Here is a 23,969-nt window from a genome sequence, read left to right as displayed (position 1 = left end):
GGGATCCCCCGGGAAGAGCTAGACGAAGTGGCTGGAGATAGGGAAGTCTGGGCTTCCCTGCTTAGGCTGCTGCCCCCGCGACCCGACCTCGGATAAGCGGAAGATGATGGATGGATGGATGGATTTATTCATTCATTTGATAAGGAAATCATAATACAGGTACCGAGAAAGCTGACACTTTTTTTTGTGTCCATCCACTCCCAAAAAATGAATAAATAAATAAATAAAACATTTCGAAAAAAAATTGCCCGTGGGCCGGGCTGTATATATATTTACACATATATATATATATATATATATATATATATATATATACACACTAGTGATTTAGGGCTATATAAGTAAACATTGATTGATTGATATATATATATATATATATATATATATATATATATATATATATATATATATATATACGCACATATTCCTTGCGCATTAATCGACTGAAAGAGCACGCACTGCTGCGCAAGCGCGATGATGTCACGTTATTGATGGGAAAATGCCCTTTTTTTATGATTTGCCTGAGTGCGAAGGACTCACCGAGAGTAACAAGCAGTAAAAAATGGATTAGAAAGGCCAGATTTAAAAAAATAATAATACGGAAAAAAAAAAAGATAAAATATGTATATATATATATGTATATATATTTATTATTTTTTTAACTTGGGACTTTCTTTTATGAATGGCTGTGATGATAATGTCAATGAGGGATTTCTAATCACTGCTATGTTAGAATATTGACACTGTTGTTGATGTTATTCATTTGTGTTTGCCTGCTTTTGGATTGTTTTGTGTCATGTTTGTGTGTCCTCTCAATTGCTCTGTTGATTGCTATCCTGAATGTTGATGGGCCAGGTTTGGTTTTGGAATTGGAATTGTATTATAGTATAATTGTGTATTATTTTGTTAGATTAATTAATACAAAAAAAACAAGTTAATGTATTACTTGTCTTGCAGTATTGATTAATAAGTGCTACTTTGATCAAAGAAAAATATTCAAAATAAATGTCCAGAGCAGATGACGCCGGTTCTCAGTAGAATTGAGAATATACTTGTCCCTTGAGAAGATGTAACGCAATTTGAGGAATGTACTCGGGTTTTGTTCAGCGTCATGCAGAAATAAAAATGCACGCTTTGAGTTTCAGATGCTAATCCTCCGCCAGGTGCGCTCACAAACACAAACACGGAACATGCACGGGAAGGCAAAATATCGGACGATACACACACACACACCGCCTGCTGCCGAACTATTATCTTAGCAAAGAGAACGAGATGCAAATCGAAAGTGTCACGGCAAAAGCTGAGGGCAGTTTCTAAAAAAAAAAAAAAAAAAAAAAAAGACAGAGGCACTAACTCACTGAAATGTCTTTATGGACGGTAGATGAGAGCCAGAGGATTAACAGACTGTTGTATTAGAAAACCAATAACCGCCGGCCGAACTAATCTCCCATGATGTTTTCATAAATCGTCCGCTTTTTAGACACTGAGAATGATCCCCGTTTGTGCCGGGCTTGAATGATGGGCTCGCTCCTTCTCGCCGTTTGTCCTTCAGAGTTGTTTAACCCCAGCCAGGCAAGTCGCTAAAGTCTAAAGCTTAGCCATTTTGGCAAATGAGGAAAAGAAAAAAATAATGGAAAATGAAGGACACAATTTACAATCTGCTGAGTCTTATAGGGCCCAAACAAGCTTGTTTTTTTTCCCACCACAGTATAATTTGTGTAAATAATTTCCCTAAGAAGCTTATACGGGCTTTAAGGGGATGGCAGTTGTAATTCACCAGGCATTTCTCCGAAAGGGACACAGCAAGCTACGAACTATGGGAGACCGGGCTTTCTGCTCCGCTGCTCCCAGTCTGTGGAACGCTCTCCCTGACCACCTGAGGTTACCTCAGACTGTGGATGCTTTTAAAAAAGCGTTTTTATAGATGCTGGTTCTAGCTATTCGGCTGTTTCTAGTTTTATATTTAATTTATTTTAATTATATTTTTATTATTATTACTATAATTTCTATTTTTTTTTACACTGTGGCACTTTGAGGTTGTTTGCTCAACGTAAAGTGCTTTTTTACAAATAAAATTTATTATTATTATTATGATTATTATTATACACAATCATGCACTGCAAAGATTTACGATCGAACCCATCAATCGGTGCATGTTTCCGGTCTCACCTCATCAACGAACCAATCCAATAGAACCCGAACAACAACGGCAGAATCAAATCATCCAATTGAATCATTAGAGCAGTCATGATGGCGGAGGAAATGGAAATGTGCCAGGCTAACGACCCAATCATGACGTGTGTGTATATGTACTGGGAGTATGTGTGTGTGTGTGTGTGTTGGGACCCTCACCCAGCACAATGAGGTTGACCTGGCTCCAGTGGTACTTCCCCCCGGTCTTGACCTTGCAGTAATATTCTCCAGAGTCGGTCAGCAGCAGGTCACTGATCAGCAGGGAGGCGTCGCCCCCAAGGTACTGCCCGGCGAAGGACAGGCGGCTGGCATCGCTGCTCACCCCCACGTTGGTGTAGACGTGGCCACCGAAGAACGTAATGATCTGGGACACATTGGAGATGAAAACTGATGTTAGAAACTCATTTATGTCCTCAACCAAAAATAAATGCCAGCTAAGTGTTTTTTAGAGTTCAATTGGAACCACAAGAAAAGAGGAAACGTGAGGAGTAGGTAAATGATTTATGTGGTTCTCTCAATGCAGTCTGCTGAAAATAATGGAAAGTGCCACTCTCTATAGCGACTGTCGCAAAACATATTGCCTCATAAGGCCCAAGCTGTTTGTTTGCATGCTTTTTTTTATTTTTTTATTTCTCTTTGCTATTTGGGCATCTTGGACCCTAATTAGAATTAAAACTTGTCATGATCCGTGGTCCGGATCATGTTTTGTTTAGTTATGTTCTGCTAGTTATGTACTCCCCATAGTTCCGGTTTGTTTTGGTTACCATGGGTACCGTATTTTTCTGAGTATAAGTCACTCCGGAGTATAAGTCGTACCTGCCGAAAATGCATAATAAAGAAGGAAAAAAACATATACAAGTCGCAGTGGAGTATAAGTCGCATTTTTTGGGGAATTTATTTGATAAAACCCAACACCAAGAATACACATTTGAAAGGCAATTTAAAATAAATAAAGAATAATGAACAACAGGCTGAATAAGTGTACGTTATATGACTCATAAATAACCAACTGAGAAGGTGCCTGGTATGTTAACGTAACATATTATGATAAGAGTCATTCAAATAACTATAACACATAGAACATGCTATATGTTTACCAAACAATCTGTCACTCGGAATTGCTATATCCAATGAAATCTTATACGTCTAGTCTCTTACGTGAATGAGCTAAATATTATTTGATATTTTACGGTAACGTGTTAATAATTTCACACATAAGTCGCTCCTGAGTATAAATCGCACCCCCGGCCAAACTATAAAAAAAACTGTGAGTCATTGTCCATAAAATACGGTACTTATTAGTTTCACCTGCCTCTGATTAGTGCTCAGCATGTTCACCTGCTGTTGAGCACTAATCAGAGAGCTATTTATTCACGTTGCTCGCCAGAGTCGGTGTGGCTTCATTGTTTGCGGTATGCAACTGTCACGTTGGTGTATTCCTGTACTGAAATCTAAGTAAGATTAAATATCTCAAATAAGGGTGATATTTGCTTGTTTTCTGTCTGATAAGATCATTCTTCTCACTAAGCAGATTTTATGTTATAGCGTTTTACTTATTTTAAGGGTTTTGGTCCTAAATGATCTCAGTAAGATATTACATCGTGTTGCTGAGATGTTATGACATATATTCAGGAAAACATGCTTGAAATTAGAATATCAACTGCTGCAGAGCTGTGTCATCAATACTCACAAGGATAAAACTACTTTTTAAAAGGAATAATTTCTTATTTCAAGCATGTAGAACAAAAAATCATGACTTTGACACAATTGTGTCTCATATTAAAACAGACGACAGCCAAATGGACTTTGCTGTTTTATTTTCAATGAAACAATAGAAAATACCTACTCATATAGTAGTACAGTTGTTATTAGTGAGAATATACTTATTTTAAGGTATTTTGGGGTTCATTGAGGTTAGCTAATTGTACTTATTTTGGACAAGCCAAATGTTCTTGTTCTATGGCAGATAACTTTGCTTATTTCAAATAAAATACCCCTCATTTCTGTATTTTTTTTCTTGTTTTTGAACACTGACATTTTGCAGTGCACTGCTTTAATCCGATTGTTCGATTAATCGAACAGAAGTAAAGAATCGATTACTCGATTAATCATAAACAATAAGCAATAGATATCTCAATTTAACTTATTATTTGATAGATTACTTGATTAATTGAGTAAACTTTTTTTAATGTTATGCTGAGGTGTACTCAGAACTATTTTATAGATAAATGGTGGGGAGCACAGGGGGGTGGGGGGTTGGGCGCAAAATATTTTTCGTTTTCCTAAGGGACTTTTTGCACAGGGAATAATTGAGAAGCACTGCTTTAATCCAATCGCTCAATTATTCAAACAAAAGTAAACAATATGATTAATCATGAACAATAATCTATAGATTACTTGATTTATTTAACATACTAATTGAACAATTACTTGATTAATTGAGCAAACTTTTAAAAAAATGTTTTAATGTTATCACCACACCTTAAATTGGAGTCCTTAATCTCGTTACATGCAAATATAATGTCAACAAAGTTCATTCTATTCTATTATATTCTATTCTATTCTTTAAGGATACAATGTTATGCTGAGGTGTACTCAGAACCATTTTATAGATACAGTAAATGATGCTATCTATACCACGGAGAATTGGGGGGTTGGGCGCAAAATATTTTCTCTTTCCTAAGGGACTTTTTGCTAAGGGAATAAATGAGAAGCACTGCTTTAATCTGATTGCTCGATTGATCGAACAAAAGTAAACAATAGATTACTTGATTAATCATAAAACATAATCAATAGATTTCTCAATTATTTAACATACTAATTGACAATTTACTTGATTAATTGAACAACACAAATCGGTAGATTACACTATTTAAAGTTAAAGTACCAACGATTGTCACACACACACACACGAGGTGTGGCAAAATTATTCTCTGCATTTGACCCATCACCCTTGATCACCCCCTGGGATGTGTGTGGAGCAGTGAGCATCAGCGGTGGCCGCGCCCAGGAATCATTTTGGGTGATTTAACCCCCAATTCCAACCCTTGATGCCAAGCAGGGAGGTAATGGGTCCCCTTTTTATAGTCCTTGTTATGACTCGATCGGTGTTTGAATTCACAACCTACCGATCTCAGGGCAGACACTCTAACCACTAGGCCACAACTAAAATAACTGATAGATGCAGTGCTAATTTTCTAGTAACATGTAATCTCATTGTTACTATTTTAAATAATGCGGTTAACTAATGGTGTCAAACTTGGGCACACGGAGAAAAAAATTTAAAATTTGATCTTGTACTGTGGTTGGATGCATCTATGCAAATAAACACAAACACAGCTGTGGCCGCGGTCTATTACTCAAGGCCAGTGGAAGCCTGCAGATGGGGCCTGCTAAGTGTCGGATGCCACAGCGCATCACCAGTGACCACCTGCACCGCTTACAAAGAGAGGAAGAGATTCTCAAAACGAACGCATTCTAGTCTGGCAGTAAAATGGTCGGTTGTGTGACCCTCAATCACTTTAAGAGCCTGGGATTTTAGTAGTCTTGTCCCGATACCAATATTTTTGTACTGGTATCGGTACCAAAATGTATTTCGATACTTTTTGATACCTCTCTAAATGAAGGGCACCAAAAAAATTGCATTATTGGCTTTATTTTAACAAAAAAAATTACACGTTAAATTACACATATATTTCTTATTGCAATTTAGTCCTTAAATAAAATAGTCAACATTCTAGACAACAAAGTCTCCTAATGTCTCTACTAGAGATGCGCGGATAGGCAATTATATCATCCGCAACCGCATCACCAAAGTCGTTATCCACCTGCCGTCCACTCGAACCAACATTTTATCAGAACCGCAACCTCCCGCTGAAATACATCAGAGGTCGGCCACCTTTAGCATTCAAAGGGCTATATAAACCCGTTTCACAGAGTAATGAAGACAATTGGAACCACTAACGTTCTCGCGAATATTCAATTGGCGTTCATCCTGATGACAAGAATGTGGCCGTGCTGTGAAGCCACTGCCTTTGACAACTTCAACAACATGTACAAACCGATTGTTAGTCTGGCAACATTTTGTGTGCAGCTTCCGCAATCACACGTACAAGATTGAAAGGCATACTGGGTGATACAGAGTACACTGATGGTTGTGATATAAACAACTTTAACACTTACTAATATGCGCCACGCTGTGAAGCCACACCAAACAAGATTGACAAACACATTTTGGGAGAACATCCTCACAGTAACACAACAAAAACGCAACACAACAAATACCCAGAGTCCTTTGTATCCGTGATAATACTTAATATAAGTAACACCCCCGCACCCCCAACCCCGCCCACCTTACCGACGCACGGGGGGGGGGGGGGGGGTTGCTGCTAGCGGGGTGTATAAAATAGTCAGGAAGTGTCATGGATACAAAGGATTCTGGGTATTTGTTGTGTTGCGATTATGTTGTGTTACTGTGAGGATGTTCTCCCGAAATGTGTTGTCAATCTTGTTTGGTGTGGCTTCACAGCGTGGCGCATATTACTAAGAGTGTTAAAATTGTTTATATCACAACCATTAGTGTACTCTGTGTCACCCAGTATGCCTTGCAGTCGTGTGCGTGTTGCTGCGGAAGCCACACGCAACGTGATGCTGGACTGACAAGCAGATCGTACGTGTTATAGTAGGCGACAAAGCCAATGGCTTCATAGCACGTGCTAATACTTATCTGGGTGACTACCGGCAGTCATTCTAGAGAATGTTAGCGTCTCCTATTGTCTTCTTCGCTTTGTGACACGGGTCTTAAATGGCTCTCTGAATGGTAAAGAATACCGATCCCTGAACCATGTACTTCAAATATTTCCGAATGGTTCAACCGCCACCCGCCCGAATCTAATTAAAATCAATTTTTTCGTCATGTCACCCTCCCGACCCGCGGTTTATCCGCGGACTCCGCGGATGAGACCGCAAACCGCGCATCTCTAGTGTCTACTGTAATATGCATATTGTGTAACATATTGTGTAATTTTCCATTCTATTATTTTGTCAAAAATATTAAGAACAAGTGGTAGAAAATTAATTAGTAATTTGTTAATTTACAGTTAATATGTGATTACTTTCTCTTTTAACATTTTCTAACTGCACTTATGTTAAAATGTAATAATCACTTATTCTTCTGTTGTTTGATACTTTACATTAGTTTTGAATGACACCACAATTTTAGCTATCCATCCATTACCAAGTCGTTACAGGATCATACATTGGTCATATTCAAAGTCCTCATGTGTCCAGGGACGTATTTCCTGAGTTAATAAACATAATATATATATATATATAAAAATAGATTTTTGGTGCTAAAAACATCGATGGAATCATAGCATTATCGCGGAACGTTCCTGTACTTTGTAACATTACAGTGGATGTCAGGTGTAGATCCACCTGGGGCATTTGTTTCCATTCATGATCGCTTTGGCGTGTAGTTAATCATGATTAACTATTCCTCGTCCTGCAGGGATGATACTTGTAAGAAACATACTTTATTAGCCGCCATGGAGGCGAGGATTAGTGATTTAGAAGTAGCTAAATCTCTGCCGACTGGGGCTGGACTTTAGCTAGCCATGTCTTAAAGCACCTCTTCCTGAGGGCGTTTCATTGTTAAAACCTCACCTTTATACGTAGTTTTTTAAGCCAAAATGCGTGCGTTCTTCATTTTTTGTCTACCCACAGTGTCTGTTTGTAAGTACTCCCTGATTGTGCACTGCCGAACATGCTCTTCTGCTCGTAAACCAGCAATGACACGACATGATGACGACTGGGAGGGCAAGGGGGTGGGTGACCGGTTCTTTTTAGAGGCGGGTACTATACCAAAACGGTATACGTTGCTCAACGGTGACTGTGGGTTCAGGGTGCAGGGCTGGAGCACAACTTATAAATGCAAATCATGAAATGATCATTTGCTGTATTTGTGCACCGTGTAAAGTAAGAAGGCGAGATAGAGAGGGAGTCAAAAGTGCCAGTGGAGGGATTTTTGCAACATGGCCACAGGCTGTTGTTTAAAAGCGGCTATGACTTAACGCTGACATGGACTTTTCTGTCCTCTCTAGGCTTGTTCAACATTCTCCGAGGTCATACTAACAGGCAAAAAACATTTTCTTCCCACCGGAAATTAAATATTTTATCATGAAAAGTCAGATTAACATATACAATAAGTATTTTATTATTATTTTCTTAATTATTAGTTTCTACCCTGCAAACTTATTGTCTTTTGTAAGTTAATAAGTACAACGGAATATTAGAGCAACACCGAAAAGTAAAACAATTGAACTATGTTTAATTGTTATATTTAACCAAGAAAAATATTACAACATTGTGATAAACACAAGTTTTTAAAGAGTTAAATTCTATTTTGTTTGGAGGAAATAAAATAGGATGACATTTTTTTTTAAATAATTTTACAAAAATGACTTGAAAAATATCAAAATTTGTTTAATTAGTGATAAAAATATAAATATATACTATAGATATTGTGACAACCAGTGGCGGACTGAGTGTTTCCCACCTAGGCCTTCAGTGATGTCCAACTTCAATGATTACCTCTCAAAATACCATCATTTATGACACCACATGACCATTGCTGGAGAAATACTATACAGGAACACATTTACTCCCTACTGGACAATGAATCACCTCAACAGTGTACAAAACAAGTTATATTCTAGCACATTTAAAAATAAACTTAAATGCATCAGCAATTAAAACATATCTTATGTGGCCTTATCAAAATTAAAATTGCAAAAATCATATTAAAAGTGATTTTTTTTATTTTTGAACTCACAATTAGTAGGACCTATTCCACGTCATATAAGTCAATGGTACCCCTTGTTGTCGGCTTATTCATCGCCAGAACAGTTAAGCTAGAATCCGGGGTTAGGCCGACATTGTCTCCCTAGATGAAGTTCCTCTTTAAATATCCTTCTTGAAAATGGCTTTGCAAATATATATCTGCCACCTAATAAATTTTTGTTCTCCTTCTCTTCTATCCCGGTCTGGCTACGGCGCATCTAGAAGGCCTTACTGACAACAACCCATGATCTGATTGGCTATCGCAATTATCTATCAACTGTATGTGCCTGTTCTCTTACAGTGCATGGACGCCTGCATTGTTGATTCCGAAGGCCCAAGGCAGATTTGGTACAGCATGGCAACATAAGCTATCTGAATTCTGATTGGATACAAACTAAAACTAAAAACAACATCACTGGAAGGAGCATAATATGACATGAAGAGAATTTGAATAATTTTAGATATTTAGGGAAATAAAAACATAATTTAATCTTTAATTATGGTCATGATTTCCGGTTATGTTAGGCCAGCGGAGAAGGCCTTGCTGGCCCTGACGACACACCACTGGTGACAACAACAGAATGTTATTTTTTGGGAGGGAAAAAAAGAAACCCATGTGTGATATACAGGTATTACAAGAAAAAAAATGTACTGCTTTGCAAATACAGTTGTACTACAAACAGATCAAGATTTACTAATGAAAAGTCATAATTATTTAATGAATAAAGTTCTAATTGTATAAGTTATGATATCGCAAGAAACATAAATAGTATTCTGTGGTGGCCCTGCGTTGAGGTACCGACTTGTCCAGGGTGTATACCGCCTTCCGCCCGAATGCAGCCGAGGTGGGCTCCAGCGATCCCCAAAAAAGGGACAAGCGGTAAAAAATGTATGGATGGATACATTGTATTAAAGCAGTGGTTCTTAACCTTGTTGGAGGTACCTAACCCCACCAGTTTCACATGTACATTCACCGAACACTTCTCTAGTAAAATATATAAGGAATTTCCAATTAATTCATGACAAAGTTATAATTTATTTTTACTAGTGCACAAAATGAACTGTGCATGAACATCACCTTGTTCAAAGAACAAAACCAACACAGTGCATGAACACTCAACAAATGACACACCTGCAAATCAGACGGAAATTTAGAGGGAACATTGTTTGTCGTGCCAGTCCAATCACATAATATTCACAACTTTTCACGCACACAAGTACATGCAAGTCATACTTGGTCAACAGCCATACAGGTCACACTGAGGGTGGCTGTATGAACAACTATAACAGTGTCACAAATATGCGCCACACTAAAAATTTCTCCCTATCGGCGTACGATAGGGAGAAATTTTTATTTACAAGGTGAGTCCGAACCCCTAGGGTTCAATCGAACCCAGGTTAAGAACCACTGTATTGAACTAATCAAGTTGTGGTATTATTTGAATAATGAGTCGTTTCAAGAAATAATATTTCAAGATTATAGTTAAGTCAATTATAATAATAATAATAATAAAAATGGATTAGATTTATATCGCGCTTTTCTATTACTAGATACTCAAAGCGCTCACAGAGAAGTGGGAACCCATCATTCATTCACACCTGGTGATGGTAAGCTACATTTGTAGCCACAGCTGTCCTGGGGTAGACTGACGGAAGCGTGGCTGCCAGTTTGCGCCTACGCCCCCCCCGACCACCACCTGTCATTCATTCATCATTCATTCACCAGTGTGAGCGGCACCGGGGGCAAAGGTGAAGTGTCCTGCCCAAGGACACAACGGCAGCGATTTGGATGTCAATAGGTGGGGAGCGAACCTGCAACCCTCAGGTTTCAGGCCCGGCCGCTCTACCCAATACGCCAGGGGTGTCAAACATGCCGCCCACCAACAGGTTTTATCCGGCCCGCGGGATGAATTTACTAAGTAGAAAATCGAGTCGAAAATGATAAATTAAAGAAACTGCTTTTCCAAAAGTGTCCACTAGATATCACAATATCAATTATTTGTATTTTTGTAGATGATGCTACATATGTAAAAAAAAAAATAAACCCCTTGATGTTAGTGCACCAGTCGAGGAAAATGAGCAAACTACATAAATGACATCCTTTTATTTGGTTTTGATATAATTTTTTTCATCTTGATAGACTGAAAATTAACTCCAATCAGTTAACTGATGAACATTATCACACAATTTATTCAGAAACTTGATTAACGTGGACCCCTACTTAAACAAGTTGAAAAACTTATTCGGGTGTTACCATTTAGTGGTCACTTGTACGGAATATGTACTGTACTGTGCAATCTACTAATAAAAGTTTCAATCAATCAATACTACTAACCGCAACATGTAAGTGTAAAAAAAACCCAACACTATTATTATTTGTACATTTTCAGAATGTCTTTGGTCTATTTTTAAACAAAGAAAACAATCTGAAGTTGTCTTTATTTTTAAGTTATCGTGCCGAGATTTTACCAGTCTGGCCCACTTGGGAGTGGATTTTTCTCAATGTGGCCCCCGATCTTAAATGAGTTTGACACCCCTGCACTACGCTTTTCTCTAGTGACTCAAAGCGCTTTTAAATAGTGAAACCCAATATCTAAGTTACATTTAAACCAGTGTGGGTGGCACTGGGAGCAGGTGGGTAAAGTGTCTTGCCCAAGGACACAACGGCAGTGACTTGGATGGCGTAAGCGGGGATCGAACCTGGAACCCTCAAGTTGCTGGTAGTGGCCACTCTTTTTCATATTTTTATAATTTTCTTTTTTGTTTTATCTTTTTTCTAAAATGAATGTATGAGTTTATTGTTATACATTTGTATTACAATCATTGTTGTACTAGTTTTTGCAGAATTAATAATACCTCTCCATCTAACACTAACTATGATCATTTCTGTGTTTTAAATGGTAAATGGTTGTACTTGTATAGCGCTTTTCTACCCCTTTTTAAGTGAAGTGAAGTGAATTGTATTTATATAGCGCTTTTTCTCTAGTGACTCAAAGCGCTTTACATAGTGAAACCCAATATCTAAGTTACATATAAACCAGTGTGGGTGGCACTGGGAGCAGGTGGGTAAAGTGTCTTGCCCAAGGACACAACGGCAGTGACTAGGATGGTGTAAGCGGGGATCGAACCTGCAACCCTCAAGTTGCTGGCACGGCCGCTCTACCAACCGAGCTATACCGCCCCTTTTGTAAGGAGCCCAAAGCGCTTTGACAGTATTTCCACATTCACCAGTGGCAGTGGTGTAAAAGTCATCACACTGAGAGCTGTTTCTAATATTTTGACCCTCTAAATGTTGCAAGATGCTCTTCTCCGTCAGTACAAAGGAATTATTTATTCATTCAGCTACCGGCACAGTCTCTTCAAGCTAATCAAATTTTCAGATGTTTGATTTTAATTAATGGCGCCTTCAATGTTATCTCGGCGTTAAATATTCATGGCGACGTGTCAGCCCCCACCGACACTTTGATTCGACGGTTCCTTTCCCTCCTTCCTGCTCCCCTCCTCGTTTCTTCCTCGCTGCGTTACACTTCCGAGTGCGAACGCATCAGGACGCAAACAAATGGACTATAGGAGGAATCACTTTGCCTCCTCGGTGAGAGTTTACACTCTGATGTTGTTGTGCTCGGTTTGTGCCGAGGAGAAGTTTCCAGTTTCTATTTTAAGATAAAACAAGCTTGTTTGTTTTTTGTTCAAGGTTAGGAGATATGAGAGTCCACAGAACTGTTTGTTTACAGCAATTTCCAGTGGTGGAGCAGGTAAAAAAAAAATCCATATTTTGGATCTTATTACGATTTATTGACACGGTTTTTAGTCTCATTTGCAAATATAGTAGACTTTGCATGCAGTTGCATTTCAAATACATTAGATGGCAGTAGTGTATAAGCTATGGTGTGTTGAGTGTCAGGGAAAAGTTTTTTTCCCATTAAGCTGAATCTAGTCTTTTGTTGCGCCCTAAAAAGTGATAATACTAGAGATGTCCGATAATGGTTTTTTTTGCCGATATCCGATATTCCGATATTGTCCAACTCTTAATTACCGATTCCGATATTAACCGATACCGATAAATACAGTCGTGGAATTAACACCTTAGTATGCCTAATTTTTTTGTGATACGACGCTGGATGTATTAAACAATGTAACAAGGTTTTCCAAAATAACTCAACTGAAGTTATGGAAAAAATGCCAACATGGCACTGCGATATTTATTATTGAAGTCACAAAGTACATTTTTTTTTTTTAACATGCCTCAAAACAGCAGCTTGGAACTTGGGACATGCTCTCTCTGAGAGAGCATGAGGAGGTTGAGGTGGGCAGGGATTGGGGGGGTTAGGTAGCGGGGAGTGTATATTGTAGCGTTCCGGAAGAGTTGGTGCTGCAAGGGGTTCTGGGTATTTATTCTGTTGTATTACGGTGCGGATGTTCTCCAGAAATGTGTTTGTCCTTCTTGCTTGGTGTGGGTTCACAGTGTGGCGCATATTTGTGACAGTGTTATAGTTGTTTATACGGCCACCCTCAGCGTGACCTGTATGGCTGTTGATCAAGTATGGCTTGCATTCACTAGTGTGCGTGAATAGTCGTAAATATTATGTGATTGGGTCAGCATGCAAAGGAAGTGCCTTAAAGGCACGCCTGCCAATATTTTTGTCTGGGTGGAAATCGGGAAAATTTCGGGGGAATGGTTGCCCCGCGAGTTTTTCGGGAGGGGCACAGAAATTTGGGAGTCTCCTGGGAAAATCGGGAGGGTTGGCAAGTATGACTTGGAGACGCCACTGCTCTGTACTTCTCCCTACGTCCGTGTATCGCTCCGTACAGCGGCGTTTTAAAAAGTCATACATTTTACTTTGTGAAACCCATCCATCCATCCATCCATTTTCTACCGCTTATTCCCTTTCGGAGTCGCGGGGGGCGCTGGCGCCTATCTCAGCTACAATCGGGCGGAAGGCGGGGTACACCCTGGACAAGTCGCCACCTCATCGCAGGGCCAACACAGATAGACAGACAACATTCACACTCACATTCACACACTAGGGCCAATTTAGTGTTGCCAATCAACCTATCCCCAGGTGCCTTTGTGAAACCGATACCGATAATTTCCGATATTACATTTTAAAGCATTTATCGCCCAATAATACCGGCGGTCCGATATTATCGGACATCTCTAGTTAATACTGTTGGTATTGTACTAATTACACACCAGCTGTTTGATTGTAACAGGCATTGTTACGGTTCATACACCTGCCACCTCTCTCACTCTGCCGTTCGCTCCGTGGGATTTTACAAATAAACAAACTATTCATTTTATATTTAGGTCAAATGGAGTGACTTTTTTTAATCCAGCAGATGGCGGATGATTAAGTATTGGGGCGACGTGGCTCGGTTGGTAAAGCGGCCGTGACAGCAACTTGAAGCTTCCAGTTTACATCCCTGCTTCCGCCATCCTAGTCACTGCTGTTGTGTCCTTGGGAAAGACACTTTACCCACCTGCTCCCAGTGCCACCCACACTGGTTTAAATGTAATTTAGATAATAGGTTTCACTATCTAAAGCGCTTTGAGTCACTAGAGAAAAGCGCTATATGAATATACAAAACCCAAAACCAGTGAAGTTGGTACGGTGTGTACATCAAGAATACAATGATGTGCAAATCCTTTTCAACCTATATTCATTTGAATAGACTGCAAAGAAAATATATTTAATGTTCAAACTGAGAAAGATATATATATATTTTTTTTGCAAATAATCATTAACATAACATTATGGAAAAAAGTTGTCACAGGGGCATTTTGACCACTGTGTTACATGGCCTCTTCTTTTAACAACACTCAGTAAATGTTTGGGAAATGAAGAGACCACATTTTGAAGCTTTTCAGGTGGAATTCTTTCCCATTTTTGCTTGATGTACAGCTTAAGTTGTTCAACAGTCCGGAGTCTCCGTTGTGGTATTTTAGGCTTCATAATGCGCCACACATTTTCAATGGGAGACAGGTCTGGACTACAGGCAGGCCAGTCTAGTACCCGCACTCTTTTACTACAAAACCACACTGTTGTAAAACGTGGCTTGGCATTGTCTTGCTGCAATAAGCAGGGGCATCCATGATAACGTTGCTTGGATGTCAACATACTGTATGTTGCTCCAATACCTGTACACACCTTTTAGCATTAATGGTGCCGTCAGCAGATGTGAAAGTTACCCATGCCTTGGGCACTAATACACCCCCATACCAACACAGATGCTGGCTTTTGAACTCTGCGCCTATAACAATCCAGATGGTTATTTTTCTCTTTAGTCCATAGGACACGACATCCACAGTTTCCAAAAACAATTTGAAATGTGGACTTGTTAGACCATAGAAAACTTTTCACACTTTGCATCTGGCCCAGCGAAGCCCGCAGCGTTTCTGGGTGTTGTTGATAAATGGCTTTCGCTTTGCATATTGGAGTTTTAACTTGCACTTACAGATTTAGCGACAAACTGTAGTTACTGTCCACTGTCAGTAACTCAGATTTTTTTGATGATATTACGGACTGTAGATGGTGAAATCCCTAAATTCCTTACAAAGCTGGTTGAGAAATGTTGTTGTTAAACAATCTGTTCACGCATTCACAAAGTAGTGACCCTGGGCCCATCCTTGTTTGTGTATGACTGAGCATTTCATGGAAGCTGCTATTATACCCAATCCTAGCACCCACCTGTTCCCAATTAGCCTGATCACCTGTGGGATGTTCCAAATAAGTGTTTGATGAGCAGTCCTCCACTTTCTCAGTCTTTTTTGCCACATCTGCCAGCTTTTTTGAAACATGTTGCAGGCATCAAATTCCACATTAGCCAATATTTGCAAAAAAATAACAAGGTTTTCCAGTTTGAACGGTAAGTATCTTGTCTTTGTAGTCTATTCAATTGAATATATAGGTAGAAAAGGATTTGAAATCATTGTATTCTGTTTTTATTTACCAATTTACACAATATGCTTCACTGGTTTTGTAATTCACCTCACTTCACATATGCAGTGCAGTGTCAATACAGGTAGTGTCACGCCTATGGATTCAGTTTTGTTTTTGTCATGTTTGGTCATGTTATGTTTTGTTTTTTGGACACTCAGTTCTGTTTTTGCGCTTCCTGGTTTGTTTTCGTCTCCATGCCAACTCATTGATTTTCACCTTGCCCTCAAGTCACGCCCTGGTCCTCAGTTCTCACACCTGCTATTCATTATCACAGTCATTATTTAAGCCATTATGTTTCTGTCTTCGTCCTGGCAACTTTACATACTGATACCTTACCCACATTCCCACGACCTACCTACAGATCCCGCATATTCCGATCTGCTTCATGCCACGTTATGCTGTTCGTTTTTGTCCACGCCACGTAAGTTTTGTATTTAGGCCTCAGTGCAAATTTTGTTTTTTCATGCCACCGTGCAAGGGTTTTTGTTCATGTTTGTAGTTAGCAGCCTTTGTGCTAGTCATTTGTTTTTTTGTAGCCAAGTATTTGTGCACGCCTTTTGTTTACCTTGTTGAAGTTTGTTTGTGTAGTAATAATTCAAAATGTACTCACGTTCACGCCTGGCTCGTGCCAATCATCCTTTACGCAGAAGAAACAATCCAAGTCCAAATCCATGTATGACAGGTAGTGAGTGTGCTATTGACTTATTTACCAACCACAAGCTATTTCCCTGATTTTCTTCAATTTTCCAGGTAATGTTCCTCATTTTCAAATACTAATATTGTCGGTATAGGTGGAATCGTACGCACCTTGGTTTTAAGGTTAATGTTTGGTGAATTTTTGGAAGGGTAAGATAACAAAATGCAAAATATAAAACATATTTTGAATGATTTTAAAATGAAAAATAACAAGTGCCAAATGCCTGTCTCTCACTTGACGAGATACTCCGTACGCCTCGGTATCGTTTGCTAAATAATCTGATAATGAATACATGTACAGTTACACCCCCAGTATATGCTGATTTTAATCTCACATTTCCAAATCTGTTGCCGTCTTTTTTCATACAACTCGCCCGGACGCCGAGGGAAGATGTGACGATATGAAGTGCGAGCGTGAATAAAAAGACGTCTGCAAGATGAGACGCAGAGTAAACAAGGTTGATGAAATTACTGCCCGCAGAGACAGAGTTTTGAGTCTTAGCACATCCATTATGATTCCATTATGATATGACGTCTCCGCACGCTAACAAGGGGTCAGAATGTCTCCGCCTCGCCTGAGAATTTAACAACATGAGCGCCGCGACTCATGTTGATGTTTGGCCCGCGGCGTAAACAAAAGTACTCCCGAAACCCAGGAGGAATGAAATCAAGCTTTGTTTTGAAGCTGTTTCACTTAATGTCCGTAAATATATATCTTTGTGATACATCATCATTCATATTGCGTGTATTGCAACAATGCTGAAATTGTCGGTCATGATGACGGCGCTCTTTCATTACAATTGCAAATAAATATGCAGACATAAATTGAAATAGATACCGCGTGCTTATTTATAAGGCATGTCTTTCTTCAATTGAATGATAGAGACTACACTATTTTGCAAAAGTGACGTTTTAATGGTGTTCTAACATAAATACTAGGGGTGTCAAACTCGTTTCCGTTGAGGGCCACGTCGCAGTTGTGGCTGCCATCATGAAGGGCCGCTTGTAACAGTAAATAATATGAATATAAATCTATGTAAAGATTTGCCACATGATACTTTCACTCAATTGCCTTCATTTTACTATTCGTCTTTTACAGACGCTGTAAAAAAACCAAAAAGTTGGACTTTTACAATTATATAGTCATAAAGCTCGGGGAATTATGTCATAATAATTGTCATGTGTTTGTGATCATGTTCTGTTTAGCTATGTTCTGTTTTGTTTTTGACATCATTAGTTCCTGTTTTTGCGCACCCTGGTTTGTTTTAGTTTCCATGACTACCAATTAGTTTTCACCTGTTATGTGTTCACGACTCACGCACCTGATTTGTCTGGACTCACGCAACTGTCATCACTGCACCTATTTAAGCCTGTAGTTGCCAGGCAGTCAGCCTGGCGATATCACCCTCTATCACCTCCTACAAACCCATGTTATCCATGCCAATGATCCATGCTCTTTCTCGTTCCTAGTAAGTTTTGTCATTATTCATGCCATAGTGCAAGTTTTTGTTTTATGTCCATAGTTTTTGCCTTAGTGCAAGTTTTTGTTTTCATAGTCAAGTTGTGAACCTCCGCCGAGAGCGCTTTTAGTTTGTACCTTTTTTGGAGTTATTAATTAAAATATGCCCTTACCTTCACGCCATGTCCGTTCCAATCGCTTTGCACCACGGGAAAACAAACCACACCACAGTCCTCGTCATGACAATAATAAAAAAGAAGTTGAAATTTGAAAATAATAATTGTTTAAATCACGGAGAAAAAAAGTGGTCGTTTACAAGTGTTGAGTTACAAGGCTGCGAGAAAAAAGTTAAAATATTACAAAAAGTAAGTAGATTTACAACGTAAAAATATGTCATTTAGAGGGATACAAATATTGTGATAAGAGATGTCCGATAATGGCTTTTTTGCCGGTATCCGATATCCAACTCTTAATTACCAATTCCGCTATCAACCGATACCAATATATACAGTCGTGTAATTAACACCTTATTGTGCCTAATTTTGTTGTGATGCCCCACTGGATGCATTAAACAATGTAACGAGGTTTTCCAAAATAAATCAACTCAAGTTATGGAAAAAAATGCCAACATGGCACTGCCACATTTATTATTGAAGTCACAAAGTGCATAATTTTTTTTTTAACATGCCTCAAAAAAAGCAGCTTGAAATTTGGGACATGCTCTCCCTGAGAGAGCATGAGGAGGTTGCGGTGGGGTGTGGGGGGTGTGGGGATTAGCAGGGAGTGTATATTGTAGCATCCCGGAAGAGTTAGTGCTGCAAGGGCTTCCGGGTATTTGTTCTGTTGTGTTTATATTGTGTTACGGTGCAGATATTCTCCCCAATTCTTGTTTGGTGTGGGTCCACAGTGTGGCGCTTATTTGTAACAGTGTTAAAGTTGTTTAACGGCCACCCACAGTGTGAATGGCTGCAGACCAAGTATGCTTGCATTCACTTGTGTGTGTGAAAAGCTGTAGACATCATGTGATTGGGCCGCATGCAAATGCAGTGCCTTTAAGATTTATTGGCGCTCTGTGGTTCTCCCTACATCCGTGTACCACTCAGTACAGCGGCGTTTTAAAAAGTCATACATTTTACATTTTGGAACCGATACCGATAACTTCCGATATTACATTTTAAAGCATTTATCGGCCGATAATATCGGCAGTCCGATATTATCTGACATCTCTAGAGTTACCTCATGGGATTAGTCACAAAAAAGTATCACATTATTCATGCAATTCATTTGGACCACACACACGAGTAAGGAGCGCTTGCTGGCAAATTTCACTCCAAAACACAGCCTGACTGGACTTTGGATAAAACCATTACTCTAGTTTTGTACAAAAAAATTACATGCATTCAAGTAAAAAGTTTAAAAATGTTCCTTGATGACATTCTGACAAGAAAATTGCATTTGTGTACAGATCATTTTTTCAGTCTGTTGTGGCCAGTGCCCTGTACTTTGCAGTGGTTTGTTGGGGGAGCAGCACCAGCAAAAGGGACTTAAACCGGATTGACAAACTGATCCGGAAAGCCGGCCAAACTATTAGCACGCAGTTGGAGGCGTTTGTGTCAGTGAGGGACAGGCGGATACTGGACAAACTGCTGGCCATCATGGACAATCCTGCCCACCCACTCCACCAGACAATTGAGGGACAGCGGACTTCATACTCCAACAGGCTCCTTCAGCTTAGTTCCCACAGTGTTCGATTTAAGAACTTCTATATTCCGCACTCCATCCAGCTGTATAATCACTCGCCATACATCAATAGACGATAACGGTCTGTTACCTGACCCCTTCTATGTTAGCTACCTCTCTTTGTTTAAAATGTATATTTTCTGCTGGATCTACTCTCTATTGTATGCTGCAGCTGTTACATATACTGTAGTATTGTACATGGTAATTGGGATTTGTTATACATTGTATATATTGTATAAAAATATGATATAATTGTGGGGGTGAAGGCGTGGCCTACGGACCTGCAGCAAAGCGGGGTGTGCCAGAACCGGCTGCGAGATCAGCGACAGATACAGTGGGGCAAAAAAGTATTTAGTCAGCCATCGATTGTGTAAGTTCTACTACTTAAAATGATGACAGAGGTCTTTAATTTTCATCATAGGTACACTTCAACTGTGAGAGACAGAATGTGAAAAAAAATCCAGGATTTCTTATTGGAGGAATTTTAAAGAATTTATTTGTAAATCATGGTGACAAATAAGTATTTGGTCAACCATTCAAAGCTCTCACTGATGGAAGGAGGTTTTGGCTCAAAATCTCACGATACATGGCCCCATTCATTCTTTCCTTAACACGGATCAATCATCCTGTCCCCTTAGCAGAAAAACAGCCCCAAAGCAAGATGTTTCCACCCCCATGCTGTGTGGTGTTCTTGGGATGCAACTCAGTATTCTTCTTCCTCCAAACACGACGAATTCAGTTTATACCAAAAAGTTCTATTTTGGTTTCATCTGACCACATGACATTCCCCCAATCCTCTGCTGTATCATCCATGTATCCATTTTGGTATAAACTCAACTCGTCGTGTTTGGAGGAAGAAGAATACTGAGTTGCATCGCAAGAACACCACACCTACTGTGAAGCATGGGGGTGGAAACATCATGCTCTGGGGCTGTTTTTCTTCTAAGGGGACGGGACCATTGATTCGTGTTAAGGAAAGAATGAATGGGGCCATGTATCGTGAGATTTTGAGCCAAAACCTCCTTCCATCAGTGAGAGCTTTGAATGGTTGACCAAATACTTATTTTCCAGCATAATTTCCAAATAAATTCTTAAAAATTCCTACAGTGTGAATTCCTGGATTTTTTTCACATTCTGTCTCTCACAGTTGAAGTGTACCTATGATGAAAATTACAGACCTCTGTCATCATTTTAAGTGGGAGAACTTGCACAATCGGTGGCTGACTAAATACTTTTTTGCGCCACTGTATGTAGATGGCCCACATGGGCCTGTTTGTCGCTCTGTTAAAAGGCAGCAGCCGGGGAGGAGAGAGGAGTTGGTGGTGGAGCACGAGCGAGACTGACGCAACAAGACAATCTATTGAAAAATAAAACATTATTGTCAACCTGGTCCGAAGAACCCAGAAGAGAGTCTTCCACAATAATATAATATAATTTATACTACGGTACATTTTTTGTCTACTTTATATCTGAATTATCCTTTCCATCTTTACCCTTTCAAATGTTTGTAACTGAGCTACTGTGTGGAACAATTTCCCATCCATCCATCCATCTTCTTCCGCTTATCCGAGGTCGGGTCGCGGGGGCAACAGCCTAAGCAGGGAAACCCAGACTTCCCTCTCCCCAGCCACTTCGTCTAGCTCTTCCCGGGGGATCCCAAGGCATTCCCAGGCCAGCCGGGAGACATAGTCTTCCCAACGTGTCCTGGGTCTTCCCTGTGGCCTCCTACCGGTTGGACGTGCCTTAAACACCTCCCTAGGGAGGCGTTCGGGTGGCATCCTGACCAGATGCCCGAACCACCTCATCTGGCTCCTCTCAATGTGAAGGAGCAGCGGCTTTACTTTGAGTTCCTCCCGGATGGCAGAGCTTCTCACCCTATCTCTAAGGGAGAGCCCCGCCACACGGGGGTGGAAACTCATTTCGGCCGCTTGTACCCGTGATCTTATCCTTTCGGTCATGACCCAAAGCTCATGACCATAGGTGAGGATGGGAACGTAGATCGACCGGTAAATTGAGAGCTTTGCCTTCCGGCTCAGCTCCTTCTTCACCACAACGGATCGGTACAACGTCCGCATTACTGAAGACGCCGCACCGATCCGCCTGTCGATCTCACGATCCACTCTTCCCCCACTCGTGAACAAGACTCCTAGGTACTTGAACTCCTCCACTTGGGGCAGGGTCTCCCATGTGGATCAATAAAGTTTGTCTAGGTCTATATATCGGGGTCTTTCTACAGCAAGTTGTAATTATACCAGCGAGTTATCACCTGTGAGTATTCATAAGAAATTCAAATCCCAAAATGTGATTAATCTGATTAAAAATAATAATTCTAATAATAAATTAACAGCCGTAATATTTTTTCTTCTTACCACTTTCTGTTTAGAATTGGGCGTCTGCAGGAGCCACTCGATGTCGATAGAATTGGATGACGGGAACTGATGGTGGCACGGTAAGGTGGCGTTGTCCCCGACGACCTTCTTCATCTCCGTCTGGGCGCCGCCCAACAGCGGACTGAGTAGAACTGCAAGAAAAGTAAGAGAGGCCTCAGAAGAGAACGAGCTAGCGCAAAAGCAAACTGAAGACAAGAGGCAGATGTTGCAAATTGGATGAAAAAGGCTGCGTTGAAAGGAAAGTGAGACCGACCAGCCAGTGAGAGCTGAGACGTAGAACGTCAATTACTGTCTGGCAGAAGAAGAAGAAGAAGAAGCTGAGATGTGGGAAAAAGTTCATCAAATGGAAAAGTTTTTGTCTAAGAGAGTCAGACGTGTAATAATTGGTGCATTTTCTTTAAGCATGAAAGCAACAGTAAGGAATAGTTGGATAGTGCTTGAGGAACCCCTACATGTGTCCTTAATGTGTAGGTAAACAGCCTGGATGAATGTCAGCATCCATCTTTAGCAGGCCCAGAGCAGACACACTGTTTTGCACTTAAAGGCCTACTGAAACCCACTACTACCGACCACGCAGTCTGATAGTTTATTCATCAAAAATGAAATTTTAACATTGCAACACATGCCAATACGGCCTTTTTAGTTTACTAATTTGCAATTTTAAACTTCCTGCAAGTTTCTTGCTGAAGCACCAAGACACAGCCGGTGTTTCTTTGTTTGTTGTGAAGCACTATGATGGCGCATCCTGAAGCGACTGTCAGAAAGCTACTTGAAGATGTTCTGTAAAACATCATATGTGTAACATTTTGACCAAATAACCACCATTACATGTTATCTTGACCACAAGGAAGTGTTTAACTTATAGGGAAAAAAAAAAAAAAAAAAAGACTCCTTTAATGCGCCTTATAATGTCCGTTGCGCCTAATATATGAAAAAAGATCAAAAAAAGACCATTCAGCGGCGGTGCGCCTTATAATCCGGTGAGCTCTATGGTCTGTAAAATACGGTAATTTTTCTATAAAACTGTTATAAATACACCTCTACTTAACATTGTATCCTTAACAACAATAAATAAAACAAAAACATTTGAAATATGGATCAACTTACAATAAAACTAACTTCATTACCATTGTTGTTGTTTTTTTAAATAAAGCTTGTTTAAGCTATAAAGAATTCTTTGACCGACTTGAACCTTTTGAAAATATAGTAAAATATAGTAAAAAAAAAAATCAATAAATAATTCATGCAAATTTGATTAGCAACATTAATTTGGGAGCACAATATATACTACAAAACAAAAATGAATACTACACATTTGCGCTGATTTTTTTGTTTTGTAAATTATGAAGAAGTCCAGATTAATATCTACAATGAACATATTTTGTAGGGTTTGAAGCATGATACTGTATGATACCACTGGGTTGAGTTTTTCCTTGCCCTGAGATGGGATCTGAACCGAGGGTGTTGTTGTGGCTTGTGCAGCCCTTTGAGACACTTGTGATTTAAGGCTATATAGATCAATCAATCAATCAATGTTTACTTATATAGCCCTAAATCACTAGTGTCTCAAAGGGCTGCACAAACCACCACGACATCCTCGGTAGGCCCACATAAGGGCAAGGAAAACTCACACCCAGTGGGACATCAGTGACAATAATGACCCAGTGGGACGTCGGTGACAATGATGACTATGAGAACCTTAGAGAGGAG

At 39.7% G+C, this 23,969-nt stretch overlaps 1 protein-coding gene across 2 annotated transcripts in view; it reads right to left on the bottom strand.

The window, feature by feature from the left end:
* Window positions 1–23,969, bottom strand: part of clmpb (CXADR like membrane protein b) — a 387,744-nt gene that overhangs the window by 27,628 nt on the left and 336,147 nt on the right. For both annotated transcript variants that reach the window (XM_061878756.1, XM_061878755.1), the window contains 2 exons: window positions 22,239–22,390; window positions 2,353–2,557 (listed from right to left, as the gene is read on the bottom strand). In XM_061878756.1, the coding sequence (XP_061734740.1) occupies window positions 2,353–2,557; window positions 22,239–22,352 (319 nt within the window). In that variant the 5' untranslated portion in view covers window positions 22,353–22,390. The remainder of the gene's footprint in view (window positions 1–2,352; window positions 2,558–22,238; window positions 22,391–23,969) is intronic.

Source organism: Nerophis ophidion, linkage group LG18 (genome assembly GCF_033978795.1).
Source record: "Nerophis ophidion isolate RoL-2023_Sa linkage group LG18, RoL_Noph_v1.0, whole genome shotgun sequence".
Classification (NCBI taxonomy): domain Eukaryota; kingdom Metazoa; phylum Chordata; class Actinopteri; order Syngnathiformes; family Syngnathidae; genus Nerophis; species Nerophis ophidion.
This window is presented reverse-complemented; position numbering and strand designations above follow the sequence as displayed.